Consider the following 17,725-nt stretch of genomic DNA (forward strand, 5'->3'; position numbering starts at 1 on the left):
GATGATTTATGTTTTATGGCCACGGAAGAATCATGATGTAAGAAAATGATTTTTCCTTCAGACTTCAAAGCTTCAGATTCCTGGATCTGAAATTCGCACATTATTTTCTACTGAATAAACCAACTGCGATCCAGTGAGCTGTCAAAGCTGGTGACAATACACATCATTTCAATACTTGTCCTGAATTAAGTTTGCAAAGAGTTTTTTTTTTTTTTCATCTTGGACAATCTGTTTCTAAACAAAAGAAAACCTCTAGAATTATCTCACTCAATGTAAAAGACAAAACCTGCTTGAGCTTGTTTGACAGAAGTGGTGCTGAATATGAGTGTGGATGAATTGTGGAGAGTGAAAAACTGCAGTGTGGGGGCAGTTCAAAGATCTTTTTTTTTTTGGGGGGCTGAAGCTACAGATGTATGGGCAGTGAAAGCCTGCAGGTTTCTGAACAGTGCTCTGCTGAAATGTTTTGATGAGGGTTGCGTTGCTCTATGCCGTTGCCTCTTGCACTCCGGCATCAGTTCAGCCTTCAGGGTGAAAGAGCGATCCTCCTGCTGCTGAAAAAAAAAAAAAAAAAAAAAAAAAATGTTTGGCGGCCTGCCAAGCCGTGGAACAAGTGCGCCTCCCCTCCCTTCCCTGCTGTTTAACGTATTCATAGTTAGGGGTTTGGGCTCGGCTGTTTTTAAAAAGGCAAGGCAGCTCTCAAGTTGATCAGTCTGCTCAGAAAACTTGTGGTGGAGAAAGTACTGGAGTCCAAACTGAAGGGGAGAGAAGTTGAGATTTTGTGCAAGGAACTGCCTTGCTCTTGCAGAGGACAATATCTCGGGAGAAATAGCACATACATTTGAAATTGTTCATTTGAGCTGTTTTTGCGCGGTGCACAGCGCAAAGCCTCTAATTAATGTTTTTTTTTTTTTTTAAATAGATAGTAACACTCTTGGATAAAGACTCTTGGCTTTAGCTTTAAAAATCGGATTATCTGACTGAGGCATTGTGCTCATTAGACCAGTCTACTTTTCCCCCTCCTCTTCGCATTTGAGGTTTATGCTATAACTGAAGAGAACACCAACAATGTTTCTGAGTTTTTGCCTCTTGGTGACATTTATCTTGGGGCTGTCCGGGTGCTTGGGCTCATACGTGCCGTGCGAGCCTTGTGACCCGAAGGCGCTGTCCATGTGCCCTCCGGTCCCGGTCGGCTGCCAGCTGGTCAAGGAGCCGGGCTGCGGCTGCTGCCTAACGTGCGCCCTGTCTGAGGGACAGGCGTGCGGCGTTTACACCGGGACGTGCACCCAGGGCCTGCGCTGCCTGCCGAGGAGCGGGGAGGAGAAACCCCTGCACGCCCTTCTCCACGGCAGGGGAGTGTGCACCAACGAGAAAGGATACAAACCTGCTCACCCGCCCATAGGTAAGACGCGCACCGGCTGGCTGACTGAATGCATGCTTAGGACCAAACGATGAAAATGTGTGCGGCTGCAGATGAATGCGCATTAGTGTAAAAGGACAGCAGGGTCTCCAGTGTCCTCTGAGGATCAGGGTTTGGTGATGTCCCATGAGGGGATCCACTGTGTGCTGTTGTGCTATTGTATTATCTAGAAGGGATTTCTTTTTTTTTAAAAAATAAGCCCAATAGAGTATATTTGTTTATGTCCAATCAATTCGAAAAAAATGTATGACATTAGATTATTGGTCATTTTCTTCTGTTGCCTCTTCATCCAGGGACCCCAGGTGGTTCCCTCTCCTCACCTCCTCACTGCTGTGGAGCGTGAGCCGGTCCCGCTGCTCTCTGACAGACCGTTTGTTTGACAGATGGTTTGAGGTGCCATCTGATTAACTTTTATCCACAGCCTTGATTAAACTGGCTGCAGGAGCTTATTCCTCCTGTCCCCATCGGGTTAGCGTCGGGACAAGAAACGCAGCCAGGACTGTCTCCGCGTCCAGCTGTAGTGCCGCTGCCGCGCTGAGCCCGCTCGCAGTATGAATATTCATAGCGATAATAACACAAGGTGTACCAGCACTTTGCGGTTGTGTGCCCGGTGCTGTTGCGGGCGGATCGACGCTCCGCTGCGGTGAACGCGCATGCTGTGTCCAGCCTGGCTGATCTGCGCCTCCAAGTGCGGGACGGCGGCTGTCCAAATTGCGGTCCAGCAAGACCCAAGAGGCGCTGACATGGATCCACGCAGTCGATATTTACATTTTAAAGCAGCGCGGATTATTAAACGCGTTTCTCTTCAGAGGGTTCACCGTCTCTGCTGTTACCCTGACGCAAACATTCTCAGCCGAGTGAAAAACTTTTTGAAAAGCGGTCTGTGCATCACATTTATTGTATTTAAGTAAGAGGAAAAGCTGTGGGAACCCCTAAAGTGGAGCCTATTCTGCAAATTGCCGCCTTTAATTCCCTCTACTGTAACAAGTGTCTGTCAAACCCCACTATTTTCCATCCTGTGCCAGCGCACATGTCTTTTTCTCTGTTTTGCGCCTTTCCAATATCATTCGCACCTAACTGCTTGAGACGTGAAATCTATCCTGGGCACAGGGAAAAGGCGCACTGTGTAGATTATATGGGAAGGAATGAAGTGCCACTCCGCAAATTTCAGATCTGCAGGCTACCCCTAGCGTGGTGTTTAGGGTCGGATTACCGCTAAACCTGCATGCGTGAGAGAGACGCGAGAGAGAGAAAAGAGCGAAAGACAGAGAGACAGAGAGACAGACAGAGCTGAGCCAATTAGCCTTGAATGATTTAAGACATTTCTTGGTGTAGCAGAGAGGTTCACTGTCACTCAAAGTTTTAGCGGCTTGTCAACAACTAGATAAGTAGGTGGTAACCACAAAGGTTTTGGCTACACGCCTCATTCTATAAAATGGGCTACCACTGGGCTCATTTTGGCTGTTGACAGAGTCATTGGCTGTTTGCACCCAGTGAGCAGCCCTCACCTCTCCTCTTAATGACTTAACAGAACAATGTGGTTTGTCCGTGAATGCCATTGTTCCAAAAATACCCAGCAAACCTTCTGCTTTGCAAAGCATTGATCACTGACTGAAAGGTAGGCAATCAGTTCTCTCTCTCTCTCTCTCTCTCTCTGTGTGTGTGTGTGTGTGTGTGTGTGTGTGTGTGTGTGTGTGTGAGTGTGTTTGCTCACATGTATACTTGGGCGGGGCTGTGTGGGTGTCTGGGTGTGCATTGTGTGTGATTGTTGTGAGTGATGGCACCTCAGGCAGTTTTGTCTCACTCTGGCTTTGAACACACACACAGACAGAACCTGACTTTTTTGTTGGCCCACAGAGGTAATCAGAGCATCTTTTCCTGCCTCTGGCAGTGCATTCATTGCATGAGCGCCCAGTCACAAGGCAGTGATTCAACAGAATGCCTCTGGCTCTCTCTTTCCTCTGAAGGGCCTTCTGTCAAACAGCTCTGCTGTGATGGGCACTGGTGAGGTGAGCTTCTGGTTTCCTGTGGTGTGGGGTTGCAGCTGTCTGTGTGCTGCACCAGCTGAGCAAGGCAAACACAGGGAGGAGGAGCTCAAGTGTCTGCGACACTCAGGAAGCCATGAGAGCTGCAGCCTACTAAATATTGACTGGGGCTGCCAAACAATGGGAGAGAGGAATCTTTGCTCTCCCTACAGTCCACCCCCCCCCACCCCCACCCCTTCACTGCTCATGTAAAAAAGGAATCCTGGCCATCACTCTGCGTCAGTGTTTGTGTCCCAGCAGCGGTGCATTAATTCACGTTTGCTCCTGCACTGTGATCCCAGGAGTTGCTCGGATTGTAAGGCACAGGAGGTGGTATGTGCTTTGGGGGCACTCAGACTTTGTTAGCCCCCGTACGAGGGAATCAGACCCTGGAAAGCTTGCCAACAGATATGACTTCATAGCAGGCCCCTTGTCCCCCAAGCTTCTGAAAGGGCCTTATGTTTTAACAGATTGCTCTTTGCCAAGAAACAAAAGATGATTAGGGAGTGGTTCCAAATCCACAATACTCCACACACACGGACAGAAATACTATGCCCCTTATTAGCATAGCAACAGGAAACCTGGTGCCTTTACTGACAACTTTAATACTTTACATTTGTCTAGGGCTCTTGTGTAGATGTAGAGTTATTTCAGCCACAGCAACATTTTGAATAGTTAGTGGTTTTTGTCATGTCACATGTCCTTGTCATTGATATTTACCGTCATGAGCAAGTCAAGCGACTGCAGACTTCTGATGCTTAACGTTTGCCAGAGAACTTCACATGGTCACACTGTTGCCTTCTCATTTCTAAGCACCATGCAGAATCACTTGTCATCACATACTCTTAGTAAGCTATACAACTTTGAGAAACCCCCATCTGCTTTTTCCATGTCCTCAACGTCACTGACACAGCTGGTTACTGGGTCGTAGCTGAGAAAACTAAAGCAAGTGGTCAAACGCTGATTCTCCCCGACTGTTCACTTAAACTAATGACAACCATCAACCATACGCTGTCTGCTGTGGACGTTGCGTGCTCATACAGACATGCCACGTTAGATATAGCTCTCATCACGTGTGGCCCCAGCTGCCCGACAGCTTCATGATGGGCTCATGCGAAAGGAAAGACTGTATTTGGCTTTCCATCCGTCTCACCTTGAACATCTGAGACAGTGCAGTGAAAGCTTAGCATGCTGCAACTGATCTGTTGCAGGTGCTAGGGAGAATTATTTGAAAGGTCATTTTGTCAAGACATCACATGAGAACCTAAAGAAAAAGCATGCAATTCCTAGAATATGCGCTGCCCAGAAACTGAGAGAACCTGTTTTCTTAGATATGACATTGATACTATTGATGTGGAACTGGTTTTGTCTGCGCATAGCATTTTGAGGTACAGTGTGGTCGCAAGGACAGTGTACAGCACTGGAGCTGTTGCTGGCAAGCACATAACCTCTTTGGCACACTTGCCTGATTTCTCCCAATAAAACTTTACAGTGGTATTTGTACAGCTTATTGGTCACTGACACCTAGCCTGCTGGTGGCAACAGCTGTGAAACAAATCAGCACTCTCTGGAGTCTTTCTACGCTAGGAGCATGTGATTTAAAAAAGCCAGGGATGGCCACATGCTGGGCTTTAAAATTATGTCACATATGTTTACACCTGACCTGTGTACTGTAATCTCACCTCCGACACCTGGTTACATGCTAGCATGGTGTGAGAAAGGACCAAAGTCATCTTGTGTCTACAGAGGAGGTTTTTTAAATTTCCGATCGAAAGTGCAGCACAAAATAGGCGTCCTGGCCTTTCTTGGAAAACAACAGAGGCTCCGGTGACTTCTCTGAAATGTTGGTGTGAGACAAGTGAATCTTTTATTGTGCCCTGTCCCGGTAGGTAACCTCATCTTTGGTACCGAATAGTGTTTCCTCCTAAATACTTAATTATAATATTGAAATTGTTAAGGCATGAGAAAAAAACATTACTTCAAAAGCTGCATGCATCATGTTATGGAAACAGGCAGTTCACGCTATGATTCACACCATTATACTGAAAACCCTACGAAGAAAAGTGTTGGCCCCAAATTAATGTTGAAGTCAGTTCTTAGGCCACTGTGATGTTTCATTTTATGCTGCTTGGAGATCAGCTCTGTACAGTACATCCAGGAGCGCTCAACTCTCGCCAAAATAGCTGTTTCTGCCACTGGGGAGTTAGAACATCGTCACACCCAGCAATTGTGTTGTGGTGATGGTGACCCAAAAAGAGGTTGCGTCCGTCCGTGTGGCTTGTTGAAAACCCAAACCCAGATGTAGGATGAGACCTCAGACCAAAATTAGGAATGTACAGTAGAAGGGCCATGTGCCTTACTCTGATAATGTACTTCTCACAGGGCCGGTTGCAACATGGAGTGAGCATTTATTTGCACTGCAGAAGCTGTAAACAGGGCAGAAAGTTTGCTTACCTACAGCAGCATTTCCCTCTTGGAAAGATTTTGCATCCTCTCATAAGTCCTGTTTTTGCGATTTATAATCCTTGAATTGTTCTTGTTGCTATTTATACCATGCATTCAGAAAAGCAGGAAACTTTTTGATTGTAATGAACATATTCTGTGTGCACAATACCATGGGAACAGCTATTTCCTGCATTTTCAGAAGCTGATTGAGACCAGGAGCAGGGTAAAACAGCAGAAATTCCATAGAAACAACAGGACATAAGGATCAAAACATAATTCCTTTTACACTTGAGGGTGGTCAAACTAAACCATGGACAGAGGTCCATATTTTCCTCCTGAGGAACTGGTTTGGAATGGAGCTGATTTCAGCCACCAGTTTCTCAGTCTACTCATGTAACCAGGCTTTGTGCACTGCTGTCAAGTCATGTGCAGAGGGTGTATCTTATTGGATTTTATGGATGAAAGCTGTCACTAAGAAAATGCAACTGTCCATCTGTGCCATCATGCCTTACTCTAGTGACACTAACCCTTTCATTGTATCTGCTAATTCTTTTGCTATCCTACGTAAGAGTTCCAGCAGTGGTCACTTTGCCACAAGTTATTCCTTTGGTCAAAACAACCTAACTTTTGTGCTGCTGTGCACACACACACACACACCCCCAGTGACTTGCACAACTCCACTGGTTTGTTCACACCTCCCTCTCTGCTCTAGAAACTGCAGGGTTATCAGGCCATGGCCTTGCTTTTCAAATATTAAGTAGTGGAGACAGTCTGAGGCTGAAGGATGGTTTACTAACGTGCTGCTTTATATGACACAGGCCCTCAGGCTCATTTATCCCTACATTATCTTGTCCTACCCCCTGTTGAGATTAAACAGCACCTTTATTCACGACTCTCTTACATCTTGTAAAGATGTAATTTCAGATGCAGCACAGAGACTGACTTAATCAAAGGCAGGACATAACAAACGTGGTGTAATGCTGGGAAATCCAATGAAAGGTGAGAGAATCTATTGTCCAGGCTTTTTTGCTATCTAAATGGTATTATTATAGTCTTAAAGATCCAGTGGAGAGAAAAATCCAAAGAAGGGGTAGCTTATCTTTCATGCTTGGACTGATGCCCGTAAGAAACTTGGGATATTCATGAAGCATAATTGTGTGCAGATGTTAATTTTTAAACAGAGAAGTATCAGGTGCACCTCCTTTGGCTACTCTGCTCCTCTCGTCCTAATGAAATCTTTAGCTCGAGCAGAGAGAGAGAGAGAGATAGCAGCACAGCTTTGGGCTCAGCTGAATGGAAGAGCTGCACATGACTTGGCTCACTTGGCTCCCATCCAGCATCTTGGCTGAGTTTCAGGAGTTAAACACAGACCCTCTAAGCCTCCTTTACAAGCTGGGTACCCTGAGCATGGAAAAACTGAGTTTTTGTGGTTGCACCGGAGAGCCCACTTCAGAAAAGATGATTTTGGTGATTTTAGTGAGCGGAGGAGAAAAGAAGTCAGACACCATTGTCTGTGCAAACGCTACACAACATTTAAAATGCAGATAAAAACCTTTTTCTATCCTACGTTTCTAACATCATTGTCTAATGAGACATTTTGTCAAAGTGACTGACTTGTAAGGTGAAGATAATTGATGTGCCATGGCTCAGACCTCTTTTAGGCTGGCCATTTATATGCTCAAATAAGATTACACATGAAACAAGAATGCCCGTTAAAAAAACAGTCCTTATTTTCGACGGCATATTTCGTTGCCAAATATGTGGCATTTTAATCAAGCGCCCTGAGAAATTATTGGACTTTACAGCAGAAATAAAGAGTTTTCCACAGTGGTCACATGCATGGTGTACGTAGGAATGCTTGTTTGACGTATTTATTTATAGCAAGTAATAGCCTCGTAGTCTGAGCGGGGAGACACAAGGACATATCTAAACACAAACCAAGGCCTGCCAAGTCATGAGTTGTGAGATTAATTTCAAAGAGACGGCAGTGCAGCGCAGAAGCCAAAGACCCAATTCTGGTAATCACCCTGCCCCCCCCTCCCCTCCCAAAGACTCCAGACGCTCATGCTGTGTCAGGCTCTTTGAACATCAGTTTCTCGGAGCTCGTGTCCTTGTTACGTCTCAGTGCCTTTCGCTACGGTGGCTGTGTACTAACAGGCCAGTCAGCAAAGTTATGGCAACTTGTTAAATCATATTTTCAAACTTATTCTCTCATGCCCCAATACAAGAATGGAAGTTGATTTGTCTTTCAGCAGCAGTTGGCCTATAGTCGGCAGCCAACATTCCTCTCTGGTTCAGTGCGTCTGGCCCTGTGCACCACGGCGGGTTTCCTTGTCAGATAAATATAACCAGGGTCATCCACTGGCACCATTGCTTCGGCCAGTTGGGGCCTGGCAAAGTCCCCACAATAACTCTGTACTTATGGTACAGCTAAGCCAAGGGGGGAGCTGAGGGCTTCTTTCTGTGGCCTCAAAGAACCTCTGGCTGGGGGTCTAGGCTTAAGAGGCTGAGCCCCAAAGATAGGAGGCTGTGGGGGTGGGGAGGTGAAGAGGGGGCTAGGTTAAGGATAAAGGACCTCAACCTGTGAACATCCTATCAAGTTGGACTTTCAGATCTCTGAGACTACAGTGCCCCCTGGGGGTGCTGAAATGAGTCGAAGAAGTGCATAAAATGTGACAGAAATGTACAAGCATTTATATGAGTCCACAGAGCAACTGGATTTTCCTTAGCTTGACATTTGAATCAGTTTAATGTGGGACACGTCGCTATAAAGTTACGACACTCAGAGGCCTTAGTCCCTGTTGAAGTTTAGCAGTCCAGATAACGTGTTAGCAAATTTTCCAGGCACAGTGTAGGCAGCCATGCAAAATGTGATGCGTGTTTTCCCAAGTTGTAGAGGTCTGCACAAGTACGTGCAGCCTGGTGTCTATGTATCCATATTTATGTGTGACTTCAACTATCTTTAAGACCAACATGTCTCACTGATACATTCTGGATATATTCAGCTCTAACATGTCGTACATGAATGGATGTTCCAGAGTGACTTTATTCTTACTTTTCATAGGAAGGAGGTCAGAAGGTGGGGTTGTGTGAGAAAATATGAGTTTAAACTCCTGTGTTCGCTGTAGGAGTTCATCAGCTGTTGATCCGAGCTCCAGCCTCCCCTCCCCTATAAACAAATGGGAAGAAACAGTTGGTGGCACAAACCCCGGGAAAAGCACCTGGTATTGCACTTATGTGGGAGGGACAAAGAAGCTGCACAACTTCACATTGATTAATTATTTTTCAGTGACTGTAAAATATTGCAAATATAAATAATATCTCTACATTCTACTTGCTCGTCGTTAAATACTTGATTATAGGTCTATTATGTCTGTTATTCGGGAAAACATTACCCTTACAGAGACATTTTACATTCCTGAATTTTATGTTTTCTTTGAAATAAAATTTTAAGACTAGCTTTCTTGTAAAATAACACTGGAGATAAAATAGATATGGGAACATTCCAAGTAGTGCAGTGAGAGTTTTGAATACAGATGGAGATCTGTAGTTTGGTGTAAAGCGTTTTAGTTGTTACCAAATAGGCAGCTAGTCTTTGTCTTGTCAATGACTATTTAACCAGAAATGGAACCAAACATGGGACACAATTATTGCACTGTCCCATCTTGCACTTGATTACATCTAAACACCAAGAAACATCTATGGTGAACATAATGGAGCTTTTAGCAGCTTAAGAGACAGATTTCCCTCCGGCGGAGGTGGAGACCAAAACAGAGCTGAAATGAGAGTGAATGTTTGACTTTGCTGCATGGACAGAAACATGGCTCCAAATGAATGCTAACACCGCTAACTGTTTGCTCTCATGTAATATGTCAATGTTGCGTTTACAGCTTGTTCTGAGTTGTAGCTTTAAGTGAAGCTTTCTCTTCTCTTCATTTCCAGCAGAGGGCAGTCACCACTTGCCAGACAGTGCCAAACACTTTCTCACATTATGTTTTATTCTATAATTAATGATCTGCTATACGGAATTAAAAATACACATAGAAAAATGTTAATGCATTAATGTGTAGCTGCGACTTGGTTATAGGTTTAGAAATGTGACATTAATTGACCATTTTTTATTTTCTCGGTGCAGATCGTGAGTCTCATGAGGACGCCATAACCACAGAGATTACAGAGGAGCTGCAGCCAGCAAAAGTGCCACTCCTTCCCAAAGACATTGTAAACAGTAAAAAAGTCCATGCGCTACGCAAGGAGCAGAAGAGGAAGCTGGGCAAGCAGCGCTATATGGGCTCCCCCATGGACTACTCCCCTCTGCCCATCGACAAGCATGAGCCGGAATTTGTAAGTGTTTGATATCAGTTTGATCCTGTATCATTTTTAAGGCAAGTATGTGTAGAATTTGAACATTTCTGACTTTAGTGACCCCTAGTGGTAGGACACATTTATTCTGAGGTTTGGATTAAGGATGGTCTATCTGTTCCTTTGCATAGTCTTTGAACTGCCTCACACAGCTGAACACTTTTTCAGCACAAAATAACCTCTAATGACTGTGGTGCGTGATCATATCTCTGTGCTGTCTTTCCCCAAAGGGTCCTTGCAGGAGAAAACTGGATGGGATCATTCAGGGAATGAAGGACACTTCTCGTGTAATGGCTCTGTCTTTGTACCTCCCCAACTGTGACAGAAAAGGATTCTTCAAGCGCAAGCAGGTCAGTTTGCTTCAGAAAACTCTTTGCACTTCCAGACACCCTTTGACTGTGCATCAGTATCTTGTTTAGACTCATTGTTTACTCTTTTCCCGACTATTCAAAGTACTGTACCTTTAACGTTCGGTCACACCAGCATATACACCCACAACATTTTGTGGCGAAATAAGTTATTTAGAATCACCAGATCAGTGGATTCACTCGAGGGGGTGAAGTAAACTTTAACCTTTTCTTTCAATAGTTTACTGATAGTTATGAGACTGGAGTCAATGATAAAAAATATGTCCTTTGAATAAACTGTGTGAACTGCAAGCAAGTTTGAAGGTTAGTTTGAAGACCTTTTATAACCAGGATTGTGACTGACTTGTGCTAGCCAAGTGGCAAATTAAGCCAACATGGAAGTAACAAAGGCTGCTGTTCCTTGAATGGCCACTTGAGGTTGGCTACAGAAGTGAGTCAATCTCCATAATGCCCTATGTCCAAATTTACAGCAGAAATACACGTTTACAGCCTGGCACATACAATGGTTTTGGTTTCTATAGCTAAATTCCCCTGTTCATGACAGCTGTATAGGGATTTGCCTGTGTCAACCATTTAAATTATATCAGGGCTTAAAGTTATGCATTATTAAGGGCATGGCCATTTTAAGTGACAAGTGGGTGCCATCACAGGAAGCTGTTTTCAGTAACCAGGCTTCATTCAGCCCGGCTTAGGTCCATCCACACTGCCCACTTTTGAATTTCCAGTGAGCCGGCAGAGTCATAACTAGTCATAACGTTTTAGAAATCTATGGGTGACAACTACATCCATTTTAATCATATAGTCTAAGGCGCTAGCATTCTCCTGGCTGGCTAACATATTAGGCATTAGCATTCCAACTACAACAGTTCACCAATTAATTAACCCCTCGAGTAGTCACTATGTCACCAAGCTACAAAGCCTATTTTGCGAAGATGTGCAAATAAACTTTGCTTTGCCCCTTTTGGGTGTGGTCAGGCCTTTTACCCTCACCACATTTTCTAACCCGTACACCTGTTTTCATCAAAGTTATAATCTTGTTTTCTGGCCCACAGTGCAAGCCATCTCGCGGCCGCAAGCGGGGCATCTGCTGGTGTGTGGACAAGTATGGCGTTCAGCTCCCTGGCACGGACTACAGCGGAGGGGACATTCAATGTAAAGACCTGGAGAACAGCAACAACAACGAGTGAAAAGGGGCGGACCACCCTCAAACCCCACCCCCCCACCCCTAACCAACACGTGACCCAGGGCCCACGCCTCCTCTCTGAATCACACCTGTATGCTCCGCCCTCTGTTCACTTCAAGAGTTTTTGTTTTTTCAAATTGAAAAAAATGGAAGAAAAAAATCCAAACAAAAGAACAGGCTGAAAAAAGACACCTGTAATTTTTTTTTCTTTTTTTTTTTCTGTTGTTGACCAAGCACTCATCTCCGAATAAGGGGAAAAGTCCCAGAAGATTTACTAGATCCCTTGACTGTTGCTCATGGGACCCCTTGTATGAGGCAGGTCCGCTGGCTGCAGATCCATGAAAATATATGCACTCAACGGATATATTTTTATAGAAGCTCGGGGTTTCAATACAACACTTTGTATGATGTAAAATTAACATAAAATCATTGTGAAGAAAAAGAATATCAGGCACATTGATTGAAAACAGATCAGTTTTACGCTGTGGAACATGATGCCACTGTGGAACTGACGATTGGCAGAGTAATTTGGTTTTTCTTTGTCTGTTTTCCAAAAGAAAAAAAAGAAACAATAGATAGGGATATGCTGTAACAGTTGACTCTATCTGGGTATGTGGTTCTGTCAGAGCACTTATGAATAGGGGAGCCTGCTTAGATATGTGTAACTTCACAAAATGATGCGTGCATGAATGCGTGTATGTGTACAGTGCGAGTGTGTGGTATGTATCAGCCTATGTTGGTGAATGATGGAGTGAGCCTATTACAAAAAAAGAATGTCCTTTTTTCTTTCTCTTTTGTTTGATTTTGTCACAACAAGTATTGCTAGCGCTTGAAGTGGTCTTGGGGCTGGCCTTCTCTATAACCGATGTATGTCTCGGGACACGTAGCGTTTGGAAACAAAAGAGTAAGCAGATCGTCACAGATGAACCTATGTAAGTGGCTCTTCGACAATGAAGCTAGCCTGATATGCCAACTGTGCCTATTTAAACAGACACTGCCATGCAGGGCGACACAGAGCTTAGAGAGCACTGACTCTACCGGTGAAATAAAGACAAGTGTTTTCAGCTTAAATGATGGGACTCAAGTTTGACTTTGATCTTCCGAGTTGAGTGCATAATCAAACTTGCCAGTCAGGCCAGTTGCTTCTCTGATTCAGTTGTGTGAAGTGTAGTTTTGTATGGTTTTGTTTGTGCTGTTTTCTTTGCCTTCAGTGAAGTAAAGACCGCCCACTTTTGAGCCATGTTCCGTTATCAAGTGGTTTCCCCTCAGTACTGCTACTACAGTGTAACCATGGTGTATTACATTACTTTTAAATATAGTTATTGAATGTTGTTTTTCCTGTAGAAACATAGTATGACAACAATGTAATTGTGCTTGGGAAAAAAAAGATTTTAGCCTGTAAAGAATTTGAATAGGTCCTTGTAGCCTGTCAGGAGAATGACCCACAGTCATCTGACGACAGGGCAGTCAAAAAAGCTAACCCTCTGCAACCCTTCTGCTTACATGCCTCCATAAAAAGGTTATCTACTTACATCTAAGGGGAGCATGATCAAAACAAAAAGGTTACAGGTTATAACAGGGTCATTTAGTTCTCTCTCTGTGTGCAAGTCACAGTGCCTTCCTACATGCAAATACATTTAAAAAGTGACGTGAAAGTGACATGGATATATTACGGGGCAATTTCCTTTCAAGACAGCCCTCCAACGGGGCAGATAGTTGATACAACAATCAAGAGGTCAAGGTTTAGTTCTTTTTAAGAACAATGAATGGTAGGTCCTGTAAATGGTGTCAGCAATGCATTGCAAATCCATTTGTAATCTACGCCTGTACCTCGGGGCAATTCTGGACAAGAGTGAGGAACTGCTGTGTAACTGCAGTGAGTTACACTCCCCTCTTCTCTTTCTTTGACAACCAATAAGCTAAGATTCTTGCTTTTTCATGTGAATGCCAATGTATATGATTGCCAGAGAGGGGAAGCCAAAGGATGTTTGGAGGTAAATAATCCATTTCCTTCACTGCAACAAAAGAGAAATGATATGTGCATCCTAAATGGCTTCCAGTTGTGAATATATTATCAAGGCTCCTTGCCCTACTTCCAACACCAAATCCCCACTACCACTTTCGAAAAAAAGCAGCTTGCACTTATTTCAGTTACTCACTATTGATATTGACACACAACGACGTCCTAAGATGTGGTATCATGAAGTTAGTGGAACGAAAATATATATAAAAAAAAAAAACAGCCACAAAAGCTAAATGTTGTGTTATCTTGTGCTTACCTTTTAAAGGTGGTGCTTTGAGGTAATATTTGTCGACAGGGGCTGTGCAGCCCATGCCTGGGACCTCCAATACAGCAACATCTTTTAGGGAATAATAGATTGAAAGTAACACACAGCTAGAGATGTTCTCATGGCCAATTGCACAGAGATGAGAGTTAAGATAGCGAGGGGGGGAAAAGAGATGTAAGGAAAGAGGAAGAGCGAGCGCCATGGGCAGTGGTCATAATCAGGGCCTAGCCACTTCCCCGATATGGGGTCACCAATTGCATGACATTAGATACAGTTAGCAAGATAGTTATGGAAATCTGGGGAATGCAATACTGGAATCAGGAGTATGAAGTTTTACTTGGATTTTATACTCTTCGGTCAAGAAATGAAATATCTGATATTTGAGACCATTCACTGCCTGGATCAATCAAGCATGTGAATACTTCAGTGTACCAGGTATTTGTTTCTTTTGTTTGGGTTGCAGGTTGAGGTTCAGGCTTAAAAAAGTCTTGACTAGTGTCAGTGACTTCCTGTTCCCAACACTTGTTTGCGAGTAGTGAGTTCCTCAGGTTTTACATCTCCTACTGGGTTTAAACTCATATTCACATTTCATACTTCACTAGTACAGTAACGACAGTACAGCTTTTTTCTGAGTACATAACACTTTCTGGATGTATTGAGACAACACAATTGGTTTTCAAAATTTGGTGTTCACTGGCTTGTGAAATAGACCCATCGGTGGCAGGAGGATAGTGGGAAATAAAATGGTCAGTATTTGGAACTACATAAGACGACTAAGAAAATAAAAAGACAAAAAATCTCAAATTATTAAAGTGAATATCACTGTGTAATATTTATTCAACTTGTAATTTATGTACTCTTTTAACCTTTGTCTTTTTTTGTTATGACAAAGCATTTATTTAAATAAAGTTATGTATTCATTTAAGAACTCTGTGAGGTTTTCATTTCTAGTGTTGCCTTTTTAAGAGAAGTAAGTGGCCACTGAATTGGCCGGAAAAATACAGTTGGAAGTGGAATCATCCTGATAGTAAGCACTGACTAATCTCCGAGGCATGAGCTGATAAACCTCTTAGACATAAGTCTGAGACACCCAGGCTAGCCCACAAGGATCTCATGCTGCATGCAGGATGTGACTTTATAAAGCCTCGCCCGAGGGCAAGTCACCTGGTTTTCAACACCATAGTCAAAAAGATTGCACAGGAACAAGGAAGTCATTTAAAATGAGTTTGAACTTCAAGGGGGGGATAACATCTAGTGGGACCAGCTAGCTATTCAAATGACTGGGAAGAAGGGATTTGTAGCCTCAAGGAGGCTTCATCATGTTATGGAAAACCTACCGTTATTACCACTTAAAGGCAGAATGGACTCCCCTGAGACACGCCCATTCACAAAGACACACACATGCAGCTCAAAGTAAGTGCATACACCAGACACAAGGTGTGGACAGAATATGATAGGCAGAGCTGTAGAAGATCTGGTTAATATAGCAAGAACTATACTATCATAAGTCTAAGGTGAAGCAATCCACATATTTGTCACAATGCTCTTTTAAAAAACATTATGCAGCACATATCACCCGGATAAATAAAGATTCAGTACACAAATAAATCAAGGGCAATGATATCAGCAGTTTGTTTTCAGTTTCTGCATGCACAGACACTCATCTAAGGATCTGTGAATGCATCTCCGGGGTGTCTGGTCATTTTCATTCCCTCATGGACTCCAGGAAGTGACAGAATGGGACTTTTCTTTTTTGGGGTCCACCAAAATCTTTCCCTGGGGACCTCAGGACTTTGACCAACTCCAGATGTGGGTGACTGAAGCAGGGCATGAAAGGGTGGAGGGCCCAGCAGTTCCTGTATAGTGAGCAGATCAAGGCAGCCGTAAAGGTTGTTGTGGTGTGTGTGTGTGTGTGTGTGTGTGTGTGTGAGTGTGTGTGTGTGTGTGTGTCTGTCTGTGTGCGTGCGTGCATGTAGCAGGGAGGGCACAGACTTTGACTTCGGGGAGGAGGAAACATGTGTAGAAGATTTGATTTGTGAGGCAGTGAACATGACAATTACTATTTGCCTTCAAAGAAACTGACAACTGCACTTAGGACTTCAAAGCATTTATGCCCCTTTTATTACATAATTAGGCCAACAACGTTAGATGGCTACATCTAACATCAACTCACGCACCTCACTCCATCCCAAACCCAGTCAGACTGCTGTGCCAAGCACTTCGGTGTCACTCTAAACTCAAAGTTTTGCACAAACGTTGCATGCTCTTCCTCTCTGCATTTTGAATGTGATTAAATCAATGATCAGCGATGTAATATCGTATTCAGTGGCTTTGGAGATGCTTTCACTTGCTTGTGCATCGATTTGCCTGCGGCTCATATCATTAAATGTGACTTTTAGAAATGATGATGGGGCATTTAAAGACATAGGCGAACAAATGGCATGCAGATGTTTACACTGCATAATTGGGATCTTTGCAAATCACTGCTTGTGTTCTTGTATAATGCTATCTCTTAAAGAGGTAATGGTGGTTCTTTTCATCACCGGGATGGAGATGAAAGGAGATTTGAAAGAATGTACAGTGGTTGGGAGTAAATCACATGACTTAGTGGCGGAATCCTCCAATGCTGGTGGTAGACAACGGCAGACAAGTGTCTGCTAGTTTCCATCCAAGCCCTTTCATCAAAGATTGACTTAGACCCGGAATCCCAAATGGAGGGTTCTTCAGTGTGGATCGGATGTGACTGTGAGAACCACAACTGCATGTTAAGTAAACCAACTTTGAGATTAAGATTTGACATCCTATAAACCATAAAAGCATTTTAAGGCACAGATATAATGCTCCTGTTGTGGCTGCTGTGCATTGCATTGGACGACAAGGGCACAGTATTTAGTCCTGTATTTAACCTATGATCTAGTAAAAAATTCAACTAAATAACTAAGATAGGTCTGACTGGGCTAGAGACACAAGTAGTCATATTGGTTGTAAACAGCAGAGCAATTATTTGGAAGAGAAAATGAAGGCAAACTATGATACGACAAACCAAAGTGTCTGCTGTAAACATCCATCACAGATAACAGCTTCCTGGTTCAAATCTGAGCTTCCATTCTTGGCCCCGTCGTATGCACTCATGGTTCTTGCCCCGTCCAAATAGCTTTTAGCGATTTCACTGTGCTTAGAGATCCCAGCAATTCATTTAGTGAATGTAATGTGTAAACTGAGATAACCGATGGCCAGAGCTACTATGATAAAGTGTTCCTTTGAGATTGAGCTTTTTAGCTTTGAATCAGTCAGAGCATGCCATGGATCTAGGCTAGATGAACACATGTTAGCTTCACAATATTAGCTCATATATATTCTTTATATATTCAGTATATTCCTCTATTCTCTCCCCTTTTGCACAGTGCAAATATGCAAACACATAACCACATCCATGCAGATGCCCAGCACTGTTATTCTCTGACTATGGAGAGCTGAAGTCTTCCCCTACCTCTGAGTTTGCTTGTGTGCCACAAGCCTCTGTTACACAATATATTTTTGCATGGAGGTTTTTTTTTAATCAGTCTTTCTATGAAGCTGAAACATAATACTTGGCTCCATTGTCCATATTCAAAGATAAACGCCTCCACTGTTGTACT

General features: G+C 43.5%; 1 protein-coding gene across 1 annotated transcript; it reads left to right on the top strand.

The window, feature by feature from the left end:
• The first annotated feature begins 677 nt into the window (after positions 1 to 677).
• Positions 678 to 15,015, top strand: igfbp5b (insulin-like growth factor binding protein 5b). The gene is made up of 4 exons (XM_051403863.1): positions 678 to 1,399; positions 10,022 to 10,230; positions 10,479 to 10,598; positions 11,669 to 15,015. The coding sequence occupies exons 1-4, from the start codon at positions 1,066 to 1,068 to the stop codon at positions 11,801 to 11,803; spliced, it is 798 nt and encodes a 265-aa protein (XP_051259823.1). The 5' UTR covers positions 678 to 1,065; the 3' UTR covers positions 11,804 to 15,015.
• Positions 15,016 to 17,725: the final 2,710 nt, after the last annotated feature.

Source organism: Dicentrarchus labrax, unplaced genomic scaffold (assembly GCF_905237075.1).
Source record: "Dicentrarchus labrax unplaced genomic scaffold, dlabrax2021, whole genome shotgun sequence".
Lineage (NCBI taxonomy): Eukaryota > Metazoa > Chordata > Actinopteri > Moronidae > Dicentrarchus > Dicentrarchus labrax.